The 25,455-nt window shown below is 45.9% G+C and overlaps 2 protein-coding genes across 3 annotated transcripts in view; one reads left to right on the top strand and one right to left on the bottom strand.

Moving 5' to 3' along the window:
* Positions 1-24,307, bottom strand: part of LOC120407930 (tetraspanin-36-like) — a 70,503-nt gene extending 46,196 nt beyond the window's left edge. Inside the window, exon 1 of one of the 2 annotated variants that reach the window (XM_039544299.1) lies at positions 24,283-24,307. Coding sequence is in view for 1 of the 2 variants with exons in the window: in XM_039544298.1 (XP_039400232.1) it covers positions 1,590-1,649 (60 nt within the window). In the remaining variant the exon portion in view is untranslated. Of the gene's footprint in view, positions 1-1,589; positions 1,887-24,282 lie in introns of those variants that run through there. The other variant, XM_039544298.1, reaches the window with a different exon arrangement.
* Positions 24,308-24,395: 88 nt separating this feature from the next.
* Positions 24,396-25,455, top strand: part of CFAP53 (cilia and flagella associated protein 53) — a 31,185-nt gene continuing 30,125 nt past the window's right edge. Inside the window, exon 1 of the mRNA XM_039544297.1 lies at positions 24,396-24,550. Within this exon, the coding sequence (XP_039400231.1) occupies positions 24,485-24,550 (66 nt within the window). The 5' untranslated portion in view covers positions 24,396-24,484. The remainder of the gene's footprint in view (positions 24,551-25,455) is intronic.

Below are 25,455 nucleotides of genomic sequence, written 5' to 3'. Positions count from 1 at the left end.
AGAATGAAATCCTCTCATGGATCTGCTTTCCCTTCCATCATCCCATTCTGTTTATTGCTTGCCTCTCAGACCACCAGAAAGGAGTTCATCGATCAGAGTTTGAGAACCGTGTATACTCTGGGTCTAATTCTCCTTGTAATCTCCATCAACTTTTAGTGTTATACGGTCTATAGCACAGCAAATCAGTTCTCATTCCAGCCAGCAGAGAAGAGCATAATGAAATGGCTTGCGTGTATGGATACCAATATCATTGAAGTAGTAATGGATAAAATAATGTATGCAATGTTATAATATCCTCACCGGTTAAATGTTTCTTCTTTAAAACTAATCTGTCAAAATCTTTCTTCTTTGAGTTTAGAATGAATTAAAACTCAGTTATATTGATCTCAATTTCATAAATGAGCACAGCGTTTTGTTTTCTATTAAAAAACAATTATTTTAAAAATTCTCACAAATCAAAAGTTCATTTTAAAGAAAAACTTTGTGATAGCGTTTAAAGCAAGAGATTAATAAATGTGTTAACTACAGATAAAGTCATGAACAAACATACATAATTTTTCAAAGACTGAAACCCATTACTTACCTAAAGATTTTAAGAGAATAAGAAACTTTGTGCCCAATTCTGATCTCCCTTACACTGAAATAAATAGAGTATAGCTAATACTAATGGAGTTACACCATAGTACAACAAGCATTAGTTGCAGAAAGCCCTATCTATGGCCAACATCCCAGGGAGGAAAGTCTGCTTCCCACCTGGCAGTTCACCTCCAGCCTCTAATATCACAGAATATTCAGCTGGAGCTACGCTGCCTTACACCAGATAGGTATGTGGCCCCCTAACTCTCTGGTGTCCTCACTTTGTGTTTTTCATAAAATCTCACTTCATTACCTACAACTCTGATATGGAATCTCTAGCTTACCACCCTGGGGTGACCAGTTCTGGGCAGAGGCAGAAACCACCTGTCTTTAGTTAGCATTTTTCATTGTCTTTACATAGTCTCTTACGCTTGGTTTCACTAACAAAACTACTTTTAAAAGTTTAGTTGGAAAAATAAAAGTTCTGTGTACAAAATTACATTCGTAGGTTTGCTTCCTTGCTGTGAGAAAAAAGTAGATCAATGGAGTTAAGTGTGTATTTCCATACCAAATCCCCCTTCAGTTCCTCTTTAAGGCACATCTGCTTTGTACTGACGCTCACTCATTGCTCTCTGATCTGTCCTTAATTTGCCCAGTAAAAACGGACAGTTGATCACATTAGTGTTAAACCTCTCAAGGCAGTAATAATTCATAACAATTAACGTTGTTTATAGAGCATCTAGCATACTAAATTCTTTACAGTAAAAGAAGTACAGATACCGGGCCCCAATCCTACAGTTCGGACTCAGACCAATCTCCCCATCAGCTTCAGTAGAGAGTTTTGCCTGAGTAAGAACTGTAGGATCAGCCCCAGAATATCTGAAAACATCCGCAGTTAAATCAGTTCAGTGAAAAGAGAAAGGGGTGAGGACTGTTACAGGAAGCCAGTAGTGGCAGCAGCCAAAGGGCGGTCAGGGAAAGTTACCAAACTAAAGGTTCTTCTATCAAATTACCCAAAAGATGAGGCTGAGCAGCAGCAGCACTGTCTTGGAGGTGATCACGCCACAGTCCATGTTTCCGCTTGGCCTTGCAGTCGAGCTTTTCGTAGGAAGATCTGGTGGCTTCTGCTGCCTATTCAGCAGAGTCTGTGTGGGTCAGATTTCTGTGCGCTTCTCTCCCACGCCTCTCAGCTTCTTATCTGAGCCTGCTCAGCTATCACATGATTCGCAACTCGCTGGACCAGTCACATGCTCCTTCGCGTACAGAGTAAAACAACATTTTACCGGAGTGTCCTCCTTATTACTGTATGTAGTCTGTCTGTCTAAAAGAGATTACCGTAAACTCGCGAAAGTAGCTCTGCAACTACAACTAAGTAGCTTACCATATAAACACTAATAGCAGCCCCACCACAACTTAACCCTTGCCAGCATTGCCACACTTGCAGGGGTGGATCAAGACTAAACAAAGCTCAAATCTGTAACAGAACTTTTCAGGCCATCCAGAAAGCTTCTCCCTCTGAGCCAAGTCTCCGCTTATTTGCAGCCAGCCATATGGATTCTTGTCCTTCACCCACTCTTGAGTCTGTGATCTTCCTGAGTGAGACACAGGTGGAACTTGGGGTGACCAGACAGCAAGTGTGAAAAATCAGGACAGGGGTGGGGGTAATAGAAGCCTATATAAGAAAAAGACCCCCAAATCAGGACTGTCCCAAAATCGGGACTGTCCACCCTACTGGAACTGGACCTCTTACCTCTTAAAGGGGCCAGTCACCATATCACAGGTAATAACCCTTTAAATATGTTGTGATCCCTGTAGTGATGCTCACTGCATTATATGTTTTACAAGTTGCCAGAAACCAGTCAGAGTAGCAGTATCTGTGAAGTAGAGCTTGCATGTTTGTTTATAGCAGCCACAGTTCTTTGGGCTCCAGATATATTTGGGAGCAATATTACCTTTTTTAGCTTTTTCCTTCTGTGCATCCCTCCCTCATCCTATGTGTTTATTTCTCACACCTTTGTGATGGTTAGGATGGTTAAGCACTGGAATAAATTGCCTAGGGAGGTTGTGGAGTCTCCATCTTTGGAGATTTTTAAGAGCAAGTTAGACAAACACCTGTCAGGGATGGTCTAGATAATACTTAGTCCTGCTATGAGTGCAGGGGACTGGACTGGATGACCTCTCGAGGTCCTTTCCAGTTCTATGAGTCTATGATTAGCCTTTTTCACAACTGCATCACATTGTGAATTCGTATTCAATTTGTGATCCATTGTAACCCACATATCCTTTTCAGCAGTACTACCACCTAGCCAGTTATTCACTTCATTTTACAGCTGTGCATTTGATTTTTCCTTCCTTATGTGTACTACTTTGCACTTGCCTTTATTGAAATTCATCTTGATTTTTCTCTAATTTGTCAGTCATTTTGAATTCTAAGCTCTGTCCTCCAAATTGCATTCAAGCCCTTCTTGCTTGATGTCATCCACAAATTTTATAAGCATATTCTCCAAATCATTAATGAAAATATTGAAGGGTATCAGACCCAGGACTGACTCCTGCGAGACCCCACTAGATACACTCACCCTCCCAGTTGGACAGTGAATCATTGATAACTACTCTTTGAGTACGGTCTTTCAACCAGTTGTGCACCCACTTTATAGTAATTTTATCAAGCCCACATTTCTCTAGTTTGCTTATGAGAATGTCATGTGGGACTGTAAAAAGGCTTATTGAAATCAAGGTATAGCACATCTACTGCCTCCCGCCTATCCTCTAGGCAGTAACCCTGCCAAAGAAGGAAATTAGGTTAGCTTTGCGTGATTTGTTCTTGACAAATCCATGTTGGCTCTTCCTCATAATAACCCTAGTATCCTCTAAGTGCTTGCAAACTGATTGTTTAATAATTTGTTCCAGTATATTTCCAGGTATTGAAGTTGTATGAATGGTCTATAGTTCCTCTGGTCCTCTTTGTTCTTTTTAAAGATAGGCACTATGCTTGCCCTCTACTAGTCCTCTGGGACCTCACCCCATCCTCCATGAGTTCTCAAAGATAATAATTGCTAACAGTTCTGAGATTGCTTCAGCTAGTTCCTTAACTACCCTAGGATTAATTTTACCCAGGGTCAGAGTGAACAAATCGGAGCCGTAGCCACTGTCAAGCAAAGAAGCCCTCTTCTGCGGCCAGTGCCGTGTGCCAGTCTAAGAAGCCCCCTTCCGTGACAAAAGACTTGGATGTCCTCAGCCAGGACTGTTCCAATTTAAGATTCCCTCCTTGTCACATCAGTTGACTTCAGCATTGCTTTGATTGAGAGCATATATTTCACCATATCCAGCTCCTTCTGTTAGGACATTTTCACTGCACTCCATTGTGGTGGATCCTCCATCTAAAATCAAGATTGGATCTTTTTCTAAAAGATGTGGTCTAGTTCAAACAGGAATTATTTAAATGGCCTGTGTTATGCAGGCAGGCAGAGTAGTGGTCCCTTCTGGCTTTATAATCTGTTAATTATGAATCACTGATCATCACTGTAACTAGGTGTAATTACCCCATCATGCTGATTATCCAATGTCCACCCAGTAACTGTTTGTATATAGTTGCAGACATCTCTAAGGTGTCAGGAAGCTGGACTTTAATGGTGTGAACTGTGATGGAGAATCAGTTGTATCCAATTGTGACGGATTTGGCACTGCTCTGTAATAAATGTATGAATACTGTATGTTGACCTGGCTACTGAGATGTTTACTGTATAAATATATTGGTTTAGTTCAATAGGGGGTTGTCAGGAAAAACAAGCAGGAAGGGAAAGAGTGGTTCAAGATTAGCCACTTCTCAGCAAACACATGAGACTTAAGAGACAATGCCAAGACAGGAAAAGGCCTGCGAGCACAGGAGATCGCAAGGACTCTATCAGGTTTATGACACACATACTCTCTTAAGAGAGGAGACTAGTTACTGGACAGATCCAGACTGAGACACAGGGACCTGCTGTGACATCTGAAGAAGTTAGGCCTGCCTAGGGTACCATCAGGAGATGCTAAGACTTTAAGTGAGACAGACATTGTGTGCAGGCTGTTTGTTGTTTTAAAATCCTTTTTTTCTAAATTTTTGTTCCTACTGTTAAAATTAACAATGCTTGGGTTTAAGAAAGCCATCTGGTCACTCTATTCATCACTGGTCACTGATTCAAGAAAGGAAGAATCACAGATGCTCAAACTCACATGGATCTGCTGAGTTAGAGTAAACATGGTTGATACACAGAGTACTGTAGCCTAGAGTCTGGTCTAAGAGTGGGAGAATTGCAGAATTCCACCCCAAGATATGGCATGATGCCTGACACCGGTGGGGGTGCACTCAGAGAAACCAGAAAAGGGGAGAGATACAGCTAGCCCTGCAATCATGACACCAGTCATCATGCCATTGGATCTAATACACACTCTATGGATTGGGCACCTCATCTCTATCTGGCTTTTAAAGTAACTTCTGCAGAAATGAAGCCTGGATATTTTACTTAGACCTGGATGTTGTCCGTAACGAAATCTGACCATAATAATGTGACATGTGCCTCTGGATACTAGCACGCCTATCGCGGGCTTCCTTGGGGCACGCAGATCCCTCCACTTGACTGCTTTCTCATGCTAGGCAAATCAGCTTTTGCAGAAGAATTAAAGAGACATGAATAACCCTAGAAAGGAGGTCAGGAATAAGGCTGATTCCAGAAAAGAAACTCTTTGATGCAAGTAGGGGGAAACCCAAGCAACCAAACTCAGACCTGGGTACCAATATCTCCAAAGTTTGTTGTTGTTCAGATGCTGAGTCTTGGCTCAGGCCAGTCGCTGTCTGGAAGCCATAGCTATTGAAGTGATTATAAATTATTAATAATATGTTTACCCTAACCCAGCAGATCCATGTGAGTTTGAGCATCTGTGATTCTTCCTTTCTTGAATCAGTGACCAGTGATGAATAGAGTGACCAGATGGCTTTCTTAAACCCAAGCATTGTTAATGTTAACAATAATTTATAGTCATGATTACTTTAATAATAAGAAAAACCATTGCAACAATTTCACTTTTCCTTGAAATGCAGCAGGTTGAAATATCGGAAAAGAAAGGAAATTAATAGAGCTGTTCGGGAACCAGAATTTCTCTTTCATGGGAAATTCCATAATTTTGAAAAGAAAAAAAAAGTACCAAACAGGAAAAAAATTGTCAAAATTTGAAAATTCCTGAGACTTTTTTTGAAAAAAAAAATTCATTTTAGGTCCATTAACATTTTTAAATTTTGATTTTTGATTTTGTGTTTTATTTTATATCAAATTTTAATTTACATTATTTTTATTTTATTATATAAAATATGTAAATATAAAATAAAAGAGAAAATACATTTCTAAAAGACATTTCATCAAAATTGACATGTTCCCGTGGAACATTTCAGTTTCAATGAATCACTGTTTTCCAAGGGAAAAACATTCCGGTTGAAAATTTTCCACCAGGTCAACACATGAATACAGGCCGAAACACAAGCTACAGTTATATAACACTGTAACCTAAAGGTGGTTTTACAAGGTGAAGCTCATATTTAAATAGGGTTGCCAAGTGTCCACTTCAAAAAGGGACCCTGGCAGCTCCAGTCAGCACAACTGACTGGGCCATTAAGTTGGTGCGGGGCTGGTAGGCTCCCTACCCGGCTCCGTGCAGCTCCTGGGAAGCAGCCAGCAGCTCCTTCTGGGTCCTAGGCAGAGGGGTGTCCATGGGGGCTCCACACGCTGCCCCCACCCCAAGTGCTGGCTCTGCAGCTCCCATTGGCCAGGAATCACAGCTAATGGGAGCTGCAGGGGCAGTGCCTGCAGTGGGGGCAGTGGCAGAGCACAGAGTCCCTTGGCTCCCCATACACCTAGGAGTGGGAGGGACATGTCGCTGCTTCCCTGTAGCTGTCTCAGGTAAGCATCACCTGGAGCCTACACCCCTCACTCCCTCCCGTCCCTCTGCCCCAACCCTAAACCCCCTCCTGCACGCTGAACCTTGGCCCCACCCCAGAGCCCGCACCCCCAGCCAGAGCCCTCACCCCCCATCAGTGATGAGCTGCCAAAATATTAACAACCGGTTCCCTCCTCCTCACCCCACGAGGGTGACCCCACCCACCCCCCGGGACTCCTGCCCCGCCCCCCAGGACCCCTGCCCTATCCACCCTCTTCTCTGTCCCTTAACTGCCCCCTGCCACCCCATCCAACCCCTCCTCTTATGCCTGATGGCCCCCCAGGACCCCCGCCCCATCCTACCACCCCTTCTCTCTTTCCCGACTGCCCCTGGAACCCCTGCCCCTAACTACCTCCCACCGCCCCATCCAACCCCGGGTCCTTCCTGACTGCCCCCCAAGGACCCTTGCCCCCATTCAATTCCCCTGTTCCCTGCCCTCTGACCACCCCGAGTCCCGACCCTAATCCACCCCCGGCCCTCTATCCAACACCCTCTCCCTGCTCCCTGTCCCCCTTACCGTGCTGCCTGGAGATGGGGGCCGTGCCACCCAGAGTCGGGGCTGGGAGCCACGGGCGATGGGCTGCAGTCGGGGTCCAGGTCGGCGTCTAGGTCCAGCCCGGAGCCGGGGGCCAGCGCGGAGCTGCGCCGCCCAGCTGGCCAGAGTCAGAGCCGGGGGCCAGTGCGGAGCCGCGCTGCCCAGAGTCGGGGCCGGGGTCCGGGTCAGAGCCGCGCCGCCTGCCCGGAGCCACGCCGCCCGCCTGGCCAGAGTCGGGGCCGGGGGCCGGGTCGGCGGCGGGGTCCAGCCCGGAGCCGCACCGCCCGCCCGGCTGGGCTCAGAGCCGGGGGCGGCCCGGAGCTGCGCCGCCCGGCCGGAGTCAGGATCTGCCCAGAGTCGGGGCCGGGGCCATGGTCAGGGTCAGGGCCGGCCCGGAGCCACGCCGCCCACCCAGCCAGAGTCGGGGCCGGGGTCAGGGTCAGAGCTGGGGGCCGGCCCGGAGCCGTGTCGCCTGGCCGGGGACGCGCGGCGCCTAGAGCCCTCCTTGTGCCCTCCCCCCGCTCCAGCTCACCTGCAGGAAGCTGCTGCTTCCTTCTCAGCCCTCCCAGGCTTCCCGCGCTAACAGCTGATTGGCGGGAAGCCTGGAGGGAGAGCCTTCAGAGGAGGCGGCAAAGCTGGAGCCAGGTGAGCTGGGGCCGGGGGCAGGGCAGGGAGTTCCTGGAGCCTTTGTTAAATTTAAAAGCCCTTTACAACCGGTTCTAAAAGGGTTTCTAAATTTAACAACCAGTTTGTGCGAACCGGTGCGAACCGGCTGCAGCTCACCACTGACACCCTGCACTCCAAACCCCTTGGCCCCAGCCCAGAGCCAGCTGATGGGGGGCTGCTGATGTATTACTGTGGCTCTTTGGCAATGTACATTGGTAAATTCTGGCTGCTTCTCAGGCTCAGGTTGGCCATCCCTGCCCTTTATGCTTTCTGTGGTGGAAACTTTGAAAAAACAACCTGTAATTTAGAAGATAAGAATCGCCACGCTGGGCCATACCAATAGTCCATCTAGCCCCGTTTCCTGTCTTCTGACAGTAGTCAATGCCCGATGCTTCGGAGGGAATGAAGAGAACAGGGCTATCAGCAAGTGACCTATTCCTTGTCATCCAGTTCCAGCATCTGGCAGCAAAATGTTTAGGGTCATGACCTGACTAATAGCCATTGATAGACTTATTGTCCAGGAACTTATTTAATTCTTTTTGAACTCAATTATACTTTTGGCCTTCACAACATCCCCTGGCAACCAGTTCCCCTTGTGGGTTCCAGGACTAGCTGCTCCAAGAAGCAGTCATTAATAGTGTCTAGAAACTTTATCTCTACAGCCCATCCCAAGGTGACATGTACCCAGTCCATGTGGGGATAGCTGAAGTCCCCCACTAATGTTGCGTTTTCTGTTTTAATAGCCTTTCTAATTTCCCTGAGCACTTCACAATCAACATCACCATCCTGGTCAGGTGGTCAGTAGTATATTCCTACTGCTACACTCTTATAATCCAAGCATGGAATTTCTATCCATAGAGATTCTGAGGTACAGTTTGTTTCATATCAGATTTTTAGTATATTTGACTCTATGCTTTCTTTCACATTTGGTGCCACTCCCCAACCAGCACAACCTACTCTGTCATTCCTATATATTTTGTACCTTGGTATTACTATGTCCCATTGATTATCATCATTCCAGCAAGTTTCTGTGATGCCTATTATATCAATACCCTCATTTATACTACATATTGTAGTTCACCCATCTTCGTATTTAGACTTATACCATTTGTATAGAAGCACTTATCCAATTTGTCACTTTTTAGTTGTCTGCCTTCATTTAATGTAATTGGATGGGACTCTTTTTCATTTGACTGTTTCTATTCAGATTGTCCCTGTATTTTGTCAACTTCTATTCTCTCATCTTTACTAGGATATAGAGAATCCCCATTTATAGATCCACTCCTAACAAATGTCTCTTTCCAAACCATGTGCTCCTCTGCACCTGGTCATTACAAACCCAGCTATATATTTCTAATGATCAAATTCCCCATTACTATTACTGTACCTGTCTCTTCCTAATAACTGGGATTCCCTCCCCTGGAGAGGTATGCTCAGTGTGAGAGGATACCATGATATCATCTGGAAGGAGGGTCCCAACTATAGGACTGTTTCCCTTCACTCCAGTTTGATGTTCTCCTTCCCCAAGATTTTCATCGTCCGCGAAAGCACGGAGGCTGTCAGACTGGGGGTGGACTGCTCTAGTGCATCCCGGAAAATCTCATCTGTACCTCTCTGTCTTCCAGTTCAGACACTCTGGTCTCAAGAGCCTATACTAAGTCTCTGAGGACCATGACCTCTTTGCATGGCATGCACACATACACCACCTGCCCACATGGCAGGTAATCATTTGTGCTGCATTCAGTGCAGAAAACTGGATAGCCCATCTTTGAGCTATTGGTGTGTTATAAATAAAGTCTAACCTGGATTAACTGTACCTAGGATTGTTAACTGTGTGCACCCTACTATTTGTTAAACCAAGAACCACACTCTTCATTGGACAAATGACCCATCTAGTGTGAACTTTTCAGTTGTACATTACTGGAACTTTAGCTAAGAAAGTGCTACATGGATTTGTAGAGCCGTACAAAACAAGAGTTAACTGAAAACATGTAAACAGGATTGTTCCACAGATTCATAGATTCTAGTGCCAGAAGGTACCACAGTGATCATCTAGTCTGAGCTCCTATAGAGGTCATAGAACTTCCTCAAAATAATTCCTAGACCATATCTTTCAGAAAAACATCTCATCTGGATATTAAAAACAGTCAGTGATGGAAAATCCACCACGATCCTTGGCAAATTGTTCCAGTGGTTAATTACTCTTAGCATTAAAAAATTATGCCTTATTTCCGGTTTGAATTTGTCTAGCTTCAACTTCCAGCAATTGGCTCATGCTATAACTTTCTTTGCTAGATTGGCGAGCGCTTTACCAAATATTTGTTCCCCACATAGGTACTTCTAAACTGGAATCAACTCACCCCTTAACCTTCTCTTTGTTAAACTAAATAAATTGAGTTCCTTGAGTTTCACTATAAGGCATCAAGTATCAGAGGGGTAGCTGTGTTAGTCTGGATCTGTAAAAGCAGCAAAGAATCCTGTGGCACCTTATAGGCTAACAGACGTTTTGCAGCAAGAGCTTTCATGAGTGAATACCCACTTCGTCATCCGACGAAGTGGGTATTCACCCACGAAAGCTCATGCTGCAAAACGTCTGTTAGTCTATAAGGTGCCACAGGATTCTTTGCTGCTTTTACTATAAGGCATGTTTTCTGATCCTTTAATTGTTCTTGGGGCTCTTCTCTGAACTCTCTCCAATTTATCAACCTCCTTCTTGAATTGTGGGCACCAGAACTAGACACAGTATTCCAGCAGCGGTCACACCAATATCAAAGACAGAGGTAAAATAACCTCTCTACTTCTACTCAAGATTTGTGTGCATCCCAGGATCACTTTAGCTCTTGTGGCACAGCATCACATTGGGAGCTTATGTTCAGCTGATTAGCTACTACAACCCCCAAATCTTTTTCAGAGTCACTGCTTCCCAGGATAGAGTCCCCTGTCCTGTAAGTATGGCCTACCTTCTCTGTTCCCAGATGTATACATTTACATTCTGCTGTATTAAAATGTATATTGTTTGCTTGCACCCACTTTACCAAGCAATGCAGATCGCTCTGAATCAGTGACCTGTCCTCTTCATTATTTACTATTCCTCTGACTTGTGTGTAATCTACAAATTTTATCAGTGATGATTTTAGGTTTTCTTCCGGGTTATTGACAAAAATGTTAAATACCATAGAGCAAAGAGCCAATCCCTGCAGGGCTCCACTGGAAACTGACCAGCTCAATGATGATTCCTGGTCTACATTTGCATTTAGAGACCTATTAGTTAGTCAGATTTTAATCCATTTAAGATGTGTCATGTTAATTTTATATAATTCTAGTTTTTTAGTCACAATGTCGTGTGGTACCAAGGCAAACACTTTAAAAAATCTATTACATCAACAGTATAACCTTTATCGACCAAATTTGTAACTTCATAAAAAATATCAAGTTAGTTTGACAGGATCTATTTTCCATAAACACAAGTTGATTTGAATTAATTACATTACCCTTCTTTAGTTCTTTATCAATCAAGTCTCAGGCCAGTTGCTCCATTATCTTACCTGGGATCCATCTCAGGCTGACAGACCTATAATTACCCATGTGATCCAGTTTACTTTTTTAAACACTGGCACATAAACTTTCTTCCAGTCTTTTGGAACTTCCCCAGTATTATTGAAAATTAACATTAATGGTCCAGCAAGATCCTCAGCCAGCTCTTTTAAAACTCTTGGACAAAACTTATCTGATCTGAGGATTTAAAATGTCGAATTTTAGTACCTATTGTTTAATATCCTCCAGAGATACTAGTGGAATGGAAAGAATGTTATCATAATATTATAAGACTGTACCATCTGTTTTTTCCCCAAATATGGAATAGAAATATTTATTGAACACTTCTATCTTTCCTACACTATTAATGATAATTCTATCATATCCATCTAGTAGCAGACCAATATGATTGTCGGGATTCTTTTTGTTCCTAATATATTTTAAAAACTCCTTCGTGTTGTCCTTAACTCTGATAGCCATAAATTTCTCCTTGAGTCACTTTGGTTTCCCTTATCAATTTTCAACTTCTGATTTATATTCATTAATACCAACTTCCCCTTTCTTCTACTGGTTATATTTTATTTTTTACAACTGCTTTCATTTCTCCTCTTTTTAACCAGCCTAGCTTTCTTGATGATGGCTTTTGGGCATCTAGTAGCCCAGTTTGGAAGGGAGCAGGGTAAACGATATTTAAGAATTAAGTTTACTTTTGTGAAATATTTGAAGATCAAATTCTGGAGATGGACATAGCTATGTCATTGTTAAGGTTCTGTGTTAACTGCAGTATGTGCCTGGGGCTGTCAGGCCAGCAACTTTCCCTACTAGTAAATTCACTTTAAAATCAGAAAGTAGATAAGTAGCTATTTATGTATTGATTACATTTATTATTATTTGTATAATGTCCCTCTCCTGGAACCTAGATGCTAGTATTACAATATTTAAAATTACACAGTTACAAATAATGCCTAGATAAAATCTACCTATGATCATTCTAATGCAGGGGTAGGCAAACTACAGCCCGTGGGCCACATCTAGCCATCAGACCTTTTAATCCGGCCCTCAAGCTCCCACTGGGGACTGGGGTCGGGGACTTGCCCCATGCTCCAGCCGTGGAGTAGAGTTGGAGGCTTGCCCTGCTCCATGCGGCTCCTGGAAGCAACAGCATGTCCCACCTCTGGCTCCTACATGTAGGAGCAGCCAAGGGGCTCTGCATGCTGCCCCCACCCCAAGTGCTGGCTCTGCAGCTCCCATTGGCCAGAAACTGCAGCCAATGGGAGCTGCAGGGGCAGCGCCTGCAGACAGGACAGCGCGTAGAGCTGCCTGGCCATGCCTCTGCGTAGGAGACAGAGGGGGGACATGCCGCTGCTTCCGGGAGTTGCTTGAGGTAAGTGCTGCCTGGAGCCTGCACCCGTGACCTCCTCCTGTACCCCAATCCCTTCCCCAGCCCTGATCCCCCTCCAACCCTCCAAACTCCTCGGTCCCAGCCCAGAGCACCCTCCTGCACCCCAACGCCCAATTGCATCCATGCAATTTCCATACTCAGATGTGGCCCTCAGGCCAAAATGTTTGCCCACCCCTGTTTTAATGACTGCAAGCAACTTGAAAATAGTTTCAGTCTTCTCGTATAGTTACTACCCTCTTTGTTCATTCAGATCTTTCCATATCAAATCCTTCTGCTCCTAGAAGGACCTCTGTACTTAATGGAGGAAGAGGTAAGATCTGCCCATATGTGTCTTTGTATTGTCTATTAAAGTGTAAGCAAACCAGCCAGAATATTGGTCTCCTGTGTTTTGTACATGGCTGAGCATGCTGCCAAGACTCCATAAATATTGTATCATTGTCAGAAATACTATAATGATCTAATTTCACAGCCTAAAGTTATGGACAATACATATAAGTGGCATTTTAACTACAAACAAAACTGTACTTGGAAACATTGGCCAGTACTCTAAAGTGATCTCTTGTGACGGCAATTGCCTATTGGACATTGACTTAGCATGTGTTCCTCTGTAAATGACAACTGAAAAGCTCAAATACAGAAGTGTTTCTTACAGATGCCTTTCAGTTCCTGTTTAAGTTTCCCATCTGGTTTCACAGATTCATCAACTTAAGTCCCAGTAGTGAAAATATAAGTATTTTCTCAGCAATTTTTCTTTATTGTCATTTCTAAAATAGGCAAATTATTGCAATACTGTATTTAAGTAATAAACCAAGGACTCTGCATACTGACAAGTATGAAGTCTTTATAAAAGATTAAACTGAACATGACAGCATTTGCATTCATCAGTGCATTCATGTATGTTCGCTTGCATTTCAAAAGTTATCACATCACTAAAAACAGAATTTGGTTTCCTGTAGCACCTTTCACAACCTAATATCCTAATTTGTACAGAGCCACCAGATACTATTAATACACTGTGCAGACAAAACCAATAGCAACTATAGTGATGCTTTCTGCAACAGCTCTCACACAGCTTTGGCCATTCAACCCTGATTCATTGTGAGAGGGAATTTTGGCCAAGGCACAAACCTTACTTGTTCCTAAAAGTGACATCTATAATCTCCACAGAGATGGCAACCAAGGATGAGCAAGAAGGACCCAGCTTTTCTAATTTACTGCATCCCCATAGTACTGCACTAAAATAAAAGCATCAGATAGGAGCCCACATTCTAATGTGAGACTTGAACGTCACTAGCCCAGAGGCGAGATTCCTACCAGCTAAGCCGGGGTGGGCAAACATTTTGGCCCAAGGGCCTCATCGGGGTTGCAAAACGGTATGGAGGGCCGGATAGGGAAGGCTATGCTCCCCCAAACAGCCTGCCCCCCGCCCCCAACCGCCCCCTCCCACTTTCCGCCCCCTGACTGCCCCCCTCAGAATCCCCAACCCATCCAACCCCTGCTCCTTGTCCCCTGACTGCCCCCTCCCCAGATTCCCACCCTAATCACCCCCGGGACCCCACCCCTATCCAACCCCCCCTGCTCCCTGTCCCCTGACCACCCCCTCCCGGGACCCTCTGCCCCTAACCGCCCCCCGGAACCCCACCCCTTATCCACCCCCCTCCCTGTCCCCTGACCGCCCCCTGCAGGGACCCCCTTCCCTAACCACCCCTGGGACTCCTCCATCTATCCCCAGCCCCTTTCGGAATGTGGCCCTGCGAACATGGGCAGAGGACTCAGGAGGAGCAGGGGCAGCCGCGCAGCTGGAGAGAAGCGGCGGTTTCCCCTTCAAAGTGCCGCTTTTCTCCAGTGGGCCACGTGGCCGACCAGTGCTCCTCCTGAGTCCTCCACCCGCCACCCGCACTGCCCACCTCCTCCCCTGCCCCTGCAGTGCAGCCCCTCCCCCCCACGGGGGGTGCGCTGGTGCTCAGCTGCCCGAGTGCCTGGTCCTGGGTCCCTCTGTTGTTGGGGGCCCATGCCAGGGCACCCTGTGTTCACTTGTAAATCTGCCCCTGAGCCACGCCGCCCGGCCGGAGCCAGCCACGCCACCATGATGCCGGCATGGCAAGCTGAGGCTGCGGGAGAGGGGGGACAGCAGGGGAGGGGCCAGGGCCGGCTGGGAGCTCAGGGGCCAGGCAGGACAGCCCCGCGGGCCGGATGTGGCCCACGGGCCGTAGTTTGCCCACCTCTGAGCTAAGCCATACTGTGTCACGATACCTTCCAAAAACATTTGGCTCTGATGTATATTAGGACACATCATATTGTATTTATGATTTAATACATATCAGCTTTAATTTGCTAGGATTATCCATTCCTCCCTCCTTTCCTTTTCATTCCCTTTCCTCTAGTTAACCTTTGCCCCTCCATGCTTGAGAGAGAATTCTTCCATCTGCCAGTGGGGGGAGAGAGAAAAGCAGCTGATCTTTCTCATCCCCATGTGATGGTCAGGGTAAGAGAGAAAGCCTGACTGACAGGTCTTTTCCAAGAGCATGCCAGCAAAGCAAATTAATCTTGTGCTGCCCTAAACTAGGCACAAAATACCAGAGTGTCAGTCAGTGCACTCAGACTGTAGCAGGCCCCACTACCCCTTGTTAAATTTAGAACTTTTCCACTAATTGCCCCACATCTCACCCCATCAACAATTTCTTCCAAGTCAGCAATTTCACAGATCCCCAAAACTACCTCTGCAATTAACATTTGAGGCTCAGCCAGCTTTGGGATGGCTGCTGCTTCTTACAGCAGCTCCTTTAAGCTTCTTGTGAGCAGTGAGTTGATTAAACATGGAGAACTAGTTATCCCCACATTCTCTACTACACTATCCAGCTGGTGTCCAAACACACAAGACTTGATTTTCCTCTCACTTGTCCGGTTCTGGGGCCACCAAGAGGACTGAGCACAGAAAGACACAGATGATTCCAACAGAAGCAACTGCTTTATTAAAGATAACCCGATACTCGATGCTACTTCCAGAAGCAGTGACACACCATTATCATCAATTCTTCAAATGCATATCAGCACCTCACTTACACGAGTGTAAATTTAACATAACTCCATGAGAGTAGACTCAAGCCTGGAGCATGGACTTAATCATTGGAAATAGCACACCCTTCCATGGATAGACTTGTGCCTTTGTGTATGGCCTTTTGCACTTCAGCTGAGACCCAAAATGGCATATTCCTGGTCTGCAAGCATTAACTGTACCAAATGAATGGAAGCCAAGCCTTTTCTTCTTATGACCAAACCATATGAGATATTAAAAGTTGAAATCACTATTACACACATAGTATATGTCTATAGATAGATGCTTATGAAGATTTCTGACTCACTCTGGCATTTCAGCCAGTCATGTGGATCTGATCACACAGCAGGGAGGAACTCTACCAATCATACACACAAAAAAATCTGATGCTAGACATAAGAATCCAGGAGGCATGATTTCCTCAAGTGTAAATATTGCCTGCAGCCACTGTTATTGAGGGCTTATGAGAACACGATGGGATATATTATCTGTCAGAGGCCTGAGATCATTAGAAGTGTGAGTGGGTGAAAAAGCCACAGGGAAGCTCAAACTCGCCTTGGTGGAGATACTCAGCATGGAACCCTCATGAGGAAGGAGAAAATCAGATGTTAGAGCTGCTGGGATTGGATTAACAGCCATGCTATCACACCAAGGACATGGAGCGCCAATAACAGGTGTGTTTTTGGCAGAGGAGAAGGTTAGTGCTAATTTAAAAGATGTTTCTCTTCCAGAGGAAGAAGTGAAAGCTCTTTTCTGCAGCACGAAAGCAGTTATAGACTGAATAGAAAGACTGTTGGCCCGATCCTCAGCTGGTGTATATCAGTGTAATTCCATTGACTTCATTGATTACGCCAACTAGGGAATTGGTTTTGTCTGCTTCCTCCTGGAGCAGGGAGAACTTACAGACCTTGTTTGGTTTTTCTTTTCTGGCTAGAAAGGGCTTTTGAGAGGGGGGTAAAAACTAGGAAACTGATTTGCTCTGCTAAAGTCTATTGCTCTGATCTTTGTTTACTTATTTACTCATGTGGAAAAAAAGTATAAAACACTATTATTTTGATTTTGTAACTAGCTGTAAATAACTATACAAGGTGCAGAGCAGTGAAGAATCTTGCCCTGGTTCTGGATTCTCCTCTGAAGCAAAAAGGAGCCATGTAGCTGTTGCTTGTGAAGGTCTTTGATTCCGCCTTGAAGTGAGAGGATCCAGGGAGCACAGTTAATTTCCATCTGGTGAAGGCTTTAGTGCCTTTCATAAGGGGGTAGAATCAAGGAACGGGGAATGTTCCAATCTGCTGAAAGCTTTACCTGTACTCAGGGGTCTCTCTTAGGGAACATGATGGGTAAAGGCAGAGCTGGAACAATTGAAAGGAAAAATCAAACTACTGTTCTGTTCCTGGGCCCTAGATTTGAGCTCCAAGGTGTGGGTGGGCTGGAGAGACCCTTTTCCTCTGGTATGGAAGAACCACAGGAAGAGGGACAAAGCCTTCCTTCAAAATAAGATAGCGTACTCCTTAACAAAATCAAAGACCTTAATCTTTCTCATCATCTGTCTGATCTCCCAGTCAGCTAGCCACCAAGTCACAAGGCACTGTGTGACAGTGAACTGGGGAATAGCAGCTGAGCCAACTCTATGGTTACTGAAACTCCAATTAATTACTCTAGAGTAGACCTCAGTAAAAAGAGTTGTGCCCAGTTGTAAAATTTCCCATTTCTTGCTGGAGCTTACCACCAAGGAGGCAGGGAGGCACGGAGACAGGAAGATGAGTACCTTTATTGATTTGGTCAGGCTGCGCGGGTGTGATCGGCTAGTGCCAGCAGAAGAGAGAGAAAGCCCAAGAAGCCGAAGGCCTTTTTTATAATTAACAATCAACAACTAGCCTATGTTCTACATCATTTGGTTGACCTGTAGAAACCTGTACATGTATCTATTAGGGGATATTTGGGTATGCAGGATATATATATCATTTTGTGGGGGAAACAAGATACATCTGTTGATTCATTGTTTGTCATTCTGAGGGGGACACAAGACATCCGTTGACCCTTTTACTAGATACTACTTTGATGGATGCATACATGGAAAAACAGCTGCATGCACTTGAGGAGCCAAAATGGCTGATAAGCTATCCAAACAAGCTAATAAGCAATTAGCTGACATAGGTAGATGTACGTCCCTTGTTCCTGTTAGATCGATTAAAGTTTTCAGGCCTACTACAGAAAAGCTTCATTGACACTGGTTTTCACCAACACAGTTAATGGATGAGGATGGGCTGAAAAGAACTAAGAGGCACAGGAAGGACCTGTGAATAGGGTAGCAGGAGAGTGTGAGCGCCAATGGTCTGTCTAGCCCAGTATTCTGTCTCTAACAGTGGATTCAGAGGGAATGAACAAAACAGGACAATTATTGAGTGATCCATCCCCAGTTGTCTCGTCCAGGCTTCTGGCAGCTAGAGGTTTAAGGGCACCCAGAGCATGGAGGTGTGTCCCTGACTATCTTGGCTAAAAGCCAGTGATAAACCAATCCTCTATGAACTTATCTAATTGTTATTAGAACCCAGTTATACTTTTGGCCTTTACAACATCCCCTGGCAACGAGTTTGACAGGTTGCCTGTGTTGTGTGAAGAAGTATTTCCTTTTGTTGGTTTTAAACTTGTTGACTATTCATTTCTTTGGGTGATCCCTATTTCTTGTGTTACATTAAGGTATAAACAACACTTTCTTATTCACTTTCTCCACACCATTCATGATTTTATAGACCTCTATCATACCTCAACTTAGTCATCTCTTTTCTAAGATGAACAGTCCCAGTTTTTAAAACCTCTCTTTGTGTGGAAGCTGTTCCATACTCCTATTCATTGTTGCTGCCCTTTTCTGTACTGTTTTTTTTCCCAATTCCACTATATCTTTTTTGAGATAGGCTGACCAGAACTGCACACATTATTCAAGGTGTGGGCGCACCATGGATTTATATAGTGGCATTATGGTATTTTCTGTTTTATTATCTATCCCTTTCCTAATGATTCTTAACATTCTGTTAGCTTTTTTTTTTTTTGACTGCTGCTTCACATTGAGCAGATGTTCTCAGAGAACTATCCATGACAATTCCAAGATCTCTTTCTTGAGTGGTAACAACACTAATTTAGATCCCATCATTTTGTATAGATAGCTGGGGTTATTTTTTCCAATGTGCATATCAACATTTAATTTCAGCTGCCATTTTGTTGCCCAAACACCCAGTTTTGTGAGATCTCTTTGTAACTTTTCACAGTTTGCTTTGGACTTAACTATTTTGAGTAATTTTGTATTCTCTGTAAACTTTCCTACCTCAGTGTTTACCTCCTTTTCCAGATCATTTATGAATACGCTGAAACACACAGATTCCAGTATAGATACTTGGTGGACCCAGCTATTTACCTCTGTCCACTGTGAAAACTGAGCATTTATTCTTACCCTTTGTTTCCTAGGTTCTAAACAGTCACTGATCCATGAGAGGACCTTCTCTCTTATCCCATGACTGCTTAGTTTTCTTAAGAGGCTTTGATGAGGGACCTTGTCAAAGGTTTATGAAAGTGCAAGTTCACTATACCGACTGTAACACCCTTCTCCACGTGCTTGTTGACCCCTCAAAGAATTTGAATAGATTGGTGAGGCATGATTTCCCTTTACAAAAATCATGTTGACTCTTTCCAAAATATCATGTTTATCTGTGTCTGATAATTCTGTTCTTTACTATAGTTTCAACCAATTTGCATAGTACTGCCAGGATCACCTGTGGAACCTTTTTTAAAAAGAGGCATTGCATTAGCTACCCTCCAGTCATCTGGTACAGAGGCTGATTTAAGTGATAGGTTACATACCACAGGTAGTTTTTCTGCAATTTCATATTTGAGTTCCTTCAGAACTCCTGGGTGAATATCATCTCGTCCTGTTGATTTACTACTATTTGTTTTATCAGTTTGATAAAACCTCCTCTACTGACACCTCAGTCTGGGACGGTGCCTCAGATCTGTCACCTAAAAAGAATGGCCCAGGTGTGAAAATCTCGCTGACACCCTCTGCAGTGAGGACCAATGCAAAGAATTGATTTAGCATCTCTGCAATGGCTTTGTTTTCCTTGAGTGCTCCTTTAGCACCTTAGTCATCCAGTGGCCCCACTGATTGTTTGTCAGGCTTTCTGCTTCTGATGTACTTTAAAAATGCAGTTAGTTTTTGTGTCTTTTGTTAGTTGCTCGTCAAATTCTTTTTTGGCCTGTCTAATTTTACTACAGGAGGATTTGACTAGCAATCTTTAAAAGGATGCCTTTTTGCCTCTAACCACCTCTTTTACTCTGCTGTTTAGCCATGGTGGTATTCTTTTGTTCCTTGTACTGTTTTTGTCAAGTCGCCGCTGGCAGGGGGTACCCCACAGCTTCTGGCTGCCATGGGTGGCAGGGCTGCCACAGAGCTCCAAGACGCCACAGGTGGTGGAGGCCCTTGGCGCTCCTAGCTGCGGGGAGCAGGGGCCCCTGGAGCTCTGAGCCCTTACAGGTGGGCCTCCCTCAGCTGCTGTGGGCACTGTGGGGACCCCACAGCTCCCCATTTTGTCACACATATTTTTAGTAAAAGTCACGGACAGGTCACGGGCTTCTGTGAATTTTTCTTCATTGCCCGTGAGCTGTCCGTGACTTTTACTAAAAATATGCATGACAAAATTTTAGCCTTATTTATGGTGTCCAGAAATTTTATTTCTGCATCCCTTCCTGAGGTGGCATATACCCGGTCATTATGAGGATAGCTGAAATTCCCCAATAGTATTGCATTCTCTTCCTTTGTAACCTCTCTAATCTCCCTGAGTATTGCAAACTCACTGTCGCCATCCTGTTCCTACTGCTATACTCTTATTCAAGTGTGGAATTTCTGTCCATAGAGCTTCTATTGTACAGTTTGGTTCATTTATGATTTTTACTATATTTGACTCAATGCCTTTTTTTCCCACATATAGTGCCTCTCCAGCTCAACCTACTCTGTCATTCCTATATATTTTGTTCCGAGGTATTACCATGTCCCATGGATTATCTTCATTCCACCAAGTTTCCACGATGCTTATTAAATCAATATCCTCATTTAATGCCAGACATCTAGTTCACATATCTTAGTGTATATATTACTTATGTGGAAGGTGTGACCCTTAAAGTTACATCCCTAAAGCCATATTTTTATACTCTGTTTATCAGTAAACGGTGCTGTATATATGACCCGAAACTGGATTAAAGTAACCAGCATTCTACCTTGTTTCTGGTACCAGGGTGTACCCCTTTATCTTTTGTTCTGAACCCATGAATTCCAAGGGACGATGAAACCTTGTCTTTTTCTGAGCACATTCATTTTAGGTACTAAGGTGTGTGAAGACACCTCCTAGGCCTGTATCAGGATAAATAGGTTTGTGAGGGTAACTCACTTTCTGTTTGTATAAGGAAACAATTGTATGTCTTGATACTGATAGTTTACCTATCTTCTTAAGCCAAAACATATTTCAGCTACTGCAAGGTGTTATGGGATACATAGCATAAGTGAACAGGATTATAATAAAGGTACAGGCCAATTGGGGCTATATAATGCTTAATAATAAGTATACTTAAATGCTTGGAATATATATTTCGGGTAATATTATCAACATAGTATATATGTATGCCACGTAGCATATATTAATCAACAATTAGGAACCAGGGAACTTTTGGGAAATGAGGAGCCTATACAGGAAGAATGGGCTCCATCTAAATGAAAAAAGAACCGGATTGCTAGCATGTAAAATTAAAAAGGTTATGGACATTTTTTTAAGCTAAGGGCTGGGGGAAAACTGACTGGTGCAAAGGAGCACATGGTTTAGGCCGAGACATCTATAGGGAAGAATTAGTAAAGGGGGAATTCTATCTCCTAGTAAAGAGGATATGAAAGAAGTTGATAAGTACAGGTAAGAGCTAGTGAGGAACAGTCAAACATAAAAGACCCATTTAAACACAACATATGAAGACAAGCAACTGAATATTGACAAAATGTACAAATGCTTTTATATATAGAAGATTTTCAGAGAAGTAGATGTTTGCGTCTCTTTAGCTAAGGCTTTGGCTACACTTGCACTTCAAAGCGCTGCCATGGCAGCGCTGCCGCGGCAGCGCTTTGAAGCGCTAAGTGTAGTCAAAGCGCCAGCGCTGGGAGAGAGCTCTCCCAGCGCTGTCCGTACTCCACCTGCCTGTGGGGAATAACGTACAGCGCTGGGAGCCGTGCTCCCAGCACTGGGGCTTTGACCACACTGGCGTTTTGCAGCGCCGCCATTTGCAGCGCTGGAGAGGGTGTGTTTTCACACCCTGCTGCAGCGCTGCAAATTTGCAAGTGTAGCCAAGGCCTCAGATCAAGTGCAGTGTATCAGTTTAATATCTGAGACATTCTCTATTAGGGAGACTACATATTGCTCTTGCAACAAGATAGTAAAGTTAGTAGGGTGTTGTTGTTGTTTTGTTAATCTTGTAATTTCTACACTCCTGTGCCATGATACTGCCTCAAATACTGTATCATCCTGTGCATTTCCAAACTGAACAACTACAGTGAATCAAATGGCCACTAGATGTCACTAACGCATCATAGAAGGAGTTTAATTGAAATGAAAACAGCAAGCACAATTCTGTACATAGGACCTTGGTTTAAGCATGAACTGACACAAGAGCTCAGATTCTGAATTATCTACAGAGAAAAAGGATCTAAACTAAAAGCAATATTCTAAACATAAAGTGCACCTAGATATTAGCTCTCAAATATATATAGGTATGTATTCAAAGTAGATGATCATAGCTACAGTATTTTTAAAATTACATTCCTTGTAAAACGTATTCCATAAGCGAACATAAAGGTTCTATTCCCAACTCTGCTACTGACTCACTGTGTGACTCTAGGCAAGTCACATAAATGTACATTTTCATAATGAGGGTAGCAGTGGTGGTGCCCTAGGGGTGCTAATTCCATACACAGTGGTAACACATGGGTCGGTGAGAGCACAGTGTTAGCAGCAATGCTCCATATGTTCATAGAATCATAGAGTTGGAAGGGACCTCAGGAGGTCATTTAGTCCAACACCCTGCTCAAAGCAGGATCTAATACCCAACTAAATCATGTTGTGGCAGCATATGTGCTGATGGGAGCATGGTGGTGACAAGGCTCCAGGGCTGGTGGCCTCATGTTGTCAGTATGTGCATGTGTGAAGATGGGAGCATGGTGGTGATGAGGCTCCAGGCCTGGTGGCCTCATGTTAGCAGTATGTGCATGTGTGCTGGTGGGAACATAGTGGTGGCGCACAGCCCTGTCAGTGGTTTGCGCATTGGCCTGCTAAACCCAGGGTTGTGAGTTCAATCCTTGAGGAGGCCACCCAGGGATCTGGGGCAAAAATTGGTCCTGCTAGTGAAGGCAGGGGGCTGGACTCAATGACCTTTCAAGGTCCCTTCTGTTAGACAAAAGGGCCAGATATATACTTAAGCCAAATATATGCTCAGGCATTTGTCATTTTCCCCTCTTGTTTCTCCAGTTGCTACCCCCGTCCAAATGGACACAAGATATATATAATGTATACCAAAAATGGGAATGAATTAAACAGATGTGCCTGCCCATGGGAGAGGATGTATGGAAAGAGGAACCATAACGAAGGAATGCGAAGAAAAGGGGGGAGGCGAACAGATGGTCCCTAATTTCTGCCAGACACAAATGTAAAGAATGCATAGGTTAGCAGAATTCGACACGTTAAGTTGTTTGTTCGTGGGTATAAAAGGACATGCTTCGGGCCTGTATGGTGTGCTCCTTTCTCTGGCGCGAGCCGAGAGGGACACCCGATCAGCTGACCGAATAAAGAATCTGGTAACCGTCCCCCTGTCTCTCCGTGCCTCCTTGGGGTAATTGGAACAGCTCCAGGGGGAACGAGCCTATTTGGCTAACACTTCCAGTTCTAGGAGATTGGTATATCTCCAATTATTACCTTTTATTACCCATGAGCTGTGGCAGTGTGTGCTGGTGGGAGTATGGTGGTACCACCACCCTGGACTCGACAACCCCATACATGGTAGTGGTGATGTGTTGGCTGGTGGGTGAATGGTGGTGGCAGGGCCCTGTGGTCAGTGCATCCATATATGGTGGTGCTGTGTGTGCTGGTGAGGGGCGGGAGGTAGCAGGGCCCCGTGTCCAGGGGCAGTGGTGTGTGTGCAGGTGGGAACATGCTGGATGTGACAGGAGCCAGGGCTCAGTGGCCCGACAGACGGGGGGAGTGAAGCAGGCTGCTGCAGTGTGTAGATCAGACCCCGCCCCGGGCATACGGTGGCAGCCTGGCCTGAAGCTTTTCCCAGTGGCAGGAGACTCAGGCTGCCCTCCCTGCAGTAGGCCCTGCTCTGACAGTGGTAGCCCCGCCCCCTGCTTCCCTCAGCACTGACTGCGGGCACCTAGCAACCACGCCAGGCCTCGGCTTCCACCTCGAATCACAACGTCGTGAGGCAAGATGCGCATGCTCACTGCTGCATGGGTGTTCCCCCACATACCTAGCCTTCGCACCGCCCATTCGTGCGCATGCGCCTTCTGCTTGCTGTCGCGTCGTCCGCAGGGTCCGGCTCACAGAGCGCTCTCTCGTGAGGTCACTTCCGCTGTTCTCCGCCAATTGTCATAGCAACGGGTCGCGCGTCGCGGAAGTGTCGGCGGAGTCCGGGCAGTCTCCCCGCGGTTCCAGCGGCGGCCGGGAGAGCGATGCTGGGCCAGTGGAGCCGGCGCCCGCGGGAGGTGACGGGCCCCACCCCGCACTCAGTGGCGCTGGTGAGGCGCAGACGAAGGGCCGGGGGACGGGAGTGGGCGCAGGCGCAGAGGTGCGGTGGGAGGTGGGTTGGGGGGCGGGAGTGGGAGCAGGCGCAGAGGTGCGGTGGGAGTTGGGTTGGGGGCGGGAGTGGGCGCAGGCGCAGAGGTGCGGTGGGAGGTGGGTTGGGGGAGGGAGTGGGCGCAGGCGCAGAGGTGAGGTGGGAGGTGGGTTGGGGGGCAGGAGTGGGCGCAGGCACAGAGGTGCGGTGGGAGGTGGGTTGGGGTGGGAGTGGGCGCAGGCGCAGAGGTGAGGTGGGAGGTGGGTTGGGAGAGGTGAGGTGGGGGGTGGGTGGGGGGGGGGAGTGGGCGCAGGCGCAGAGGTGCGGTGGGAGGTGGGTTGGGGGCGGGAGTGGGCGCAGGCGCAGAGGTGCGGTGGGAGGTGGGGTGGGAGTGGGCGCAGGCGCAGAGGTGCGGTGGGAGGTGGGTTGGGGGCGGGAGTGGGCGCAGGCGCAGAGGTGAGGTGGGAGGTGGGTTGGGGGTGGGAGTGGGTGCAGGCGCAGAGGTGAGGTGGGAGGTGGGTTGGGGGGCGGGAGTGGGTGCAGGCGCAGAGGTGCGGTGGGAGGTGGGTTGGGGGGCAGGAGTGGGCGCAGGCACAGAGGTGCGGTGTTGGGCGCGGGGGAGGGGCCACAGGTGCTGGTACTAGGGGTGCTGCTGCTGCACCCCCCGGCCTTGAGGTGGTTTCCATCATATCCAGGGTTTACAGTTTGGTTCAATGGCTCTCATTGTTCCAGCACCCTGGGAGTGGGTGCAGGGCAGGCACCACAGTATGGTGCGTGGTGGAGTGCCGAGACCCCAGGGCAGGACCCCAGAGTATATGATGTTTCCGCTGCAGGGTTGGGGGGCTCCTGGAGCCAGGGACATGGTAA

Source organism: Mauremys reevesii, linkage group 6 (genome assembly GCF_016161935.1).
Source record: "Mauremys reevesii isolate NIE-2019 linkage group 6, ASM1616193v1, whole genome shotgun sequence".
In the NCBI taxonomy this organism is placed as follows: domain Eukaryota; kingdom Metazoa; phylum Chordata; order Testudines; family Geoemydidae; genus Mauremys; species Mauremys reevesii.
The sequence above is the reverse complement of the archived record's forward strand: the minus strand, read 5'-3'. Positions and strand labels throughout refer to the sequence as shown.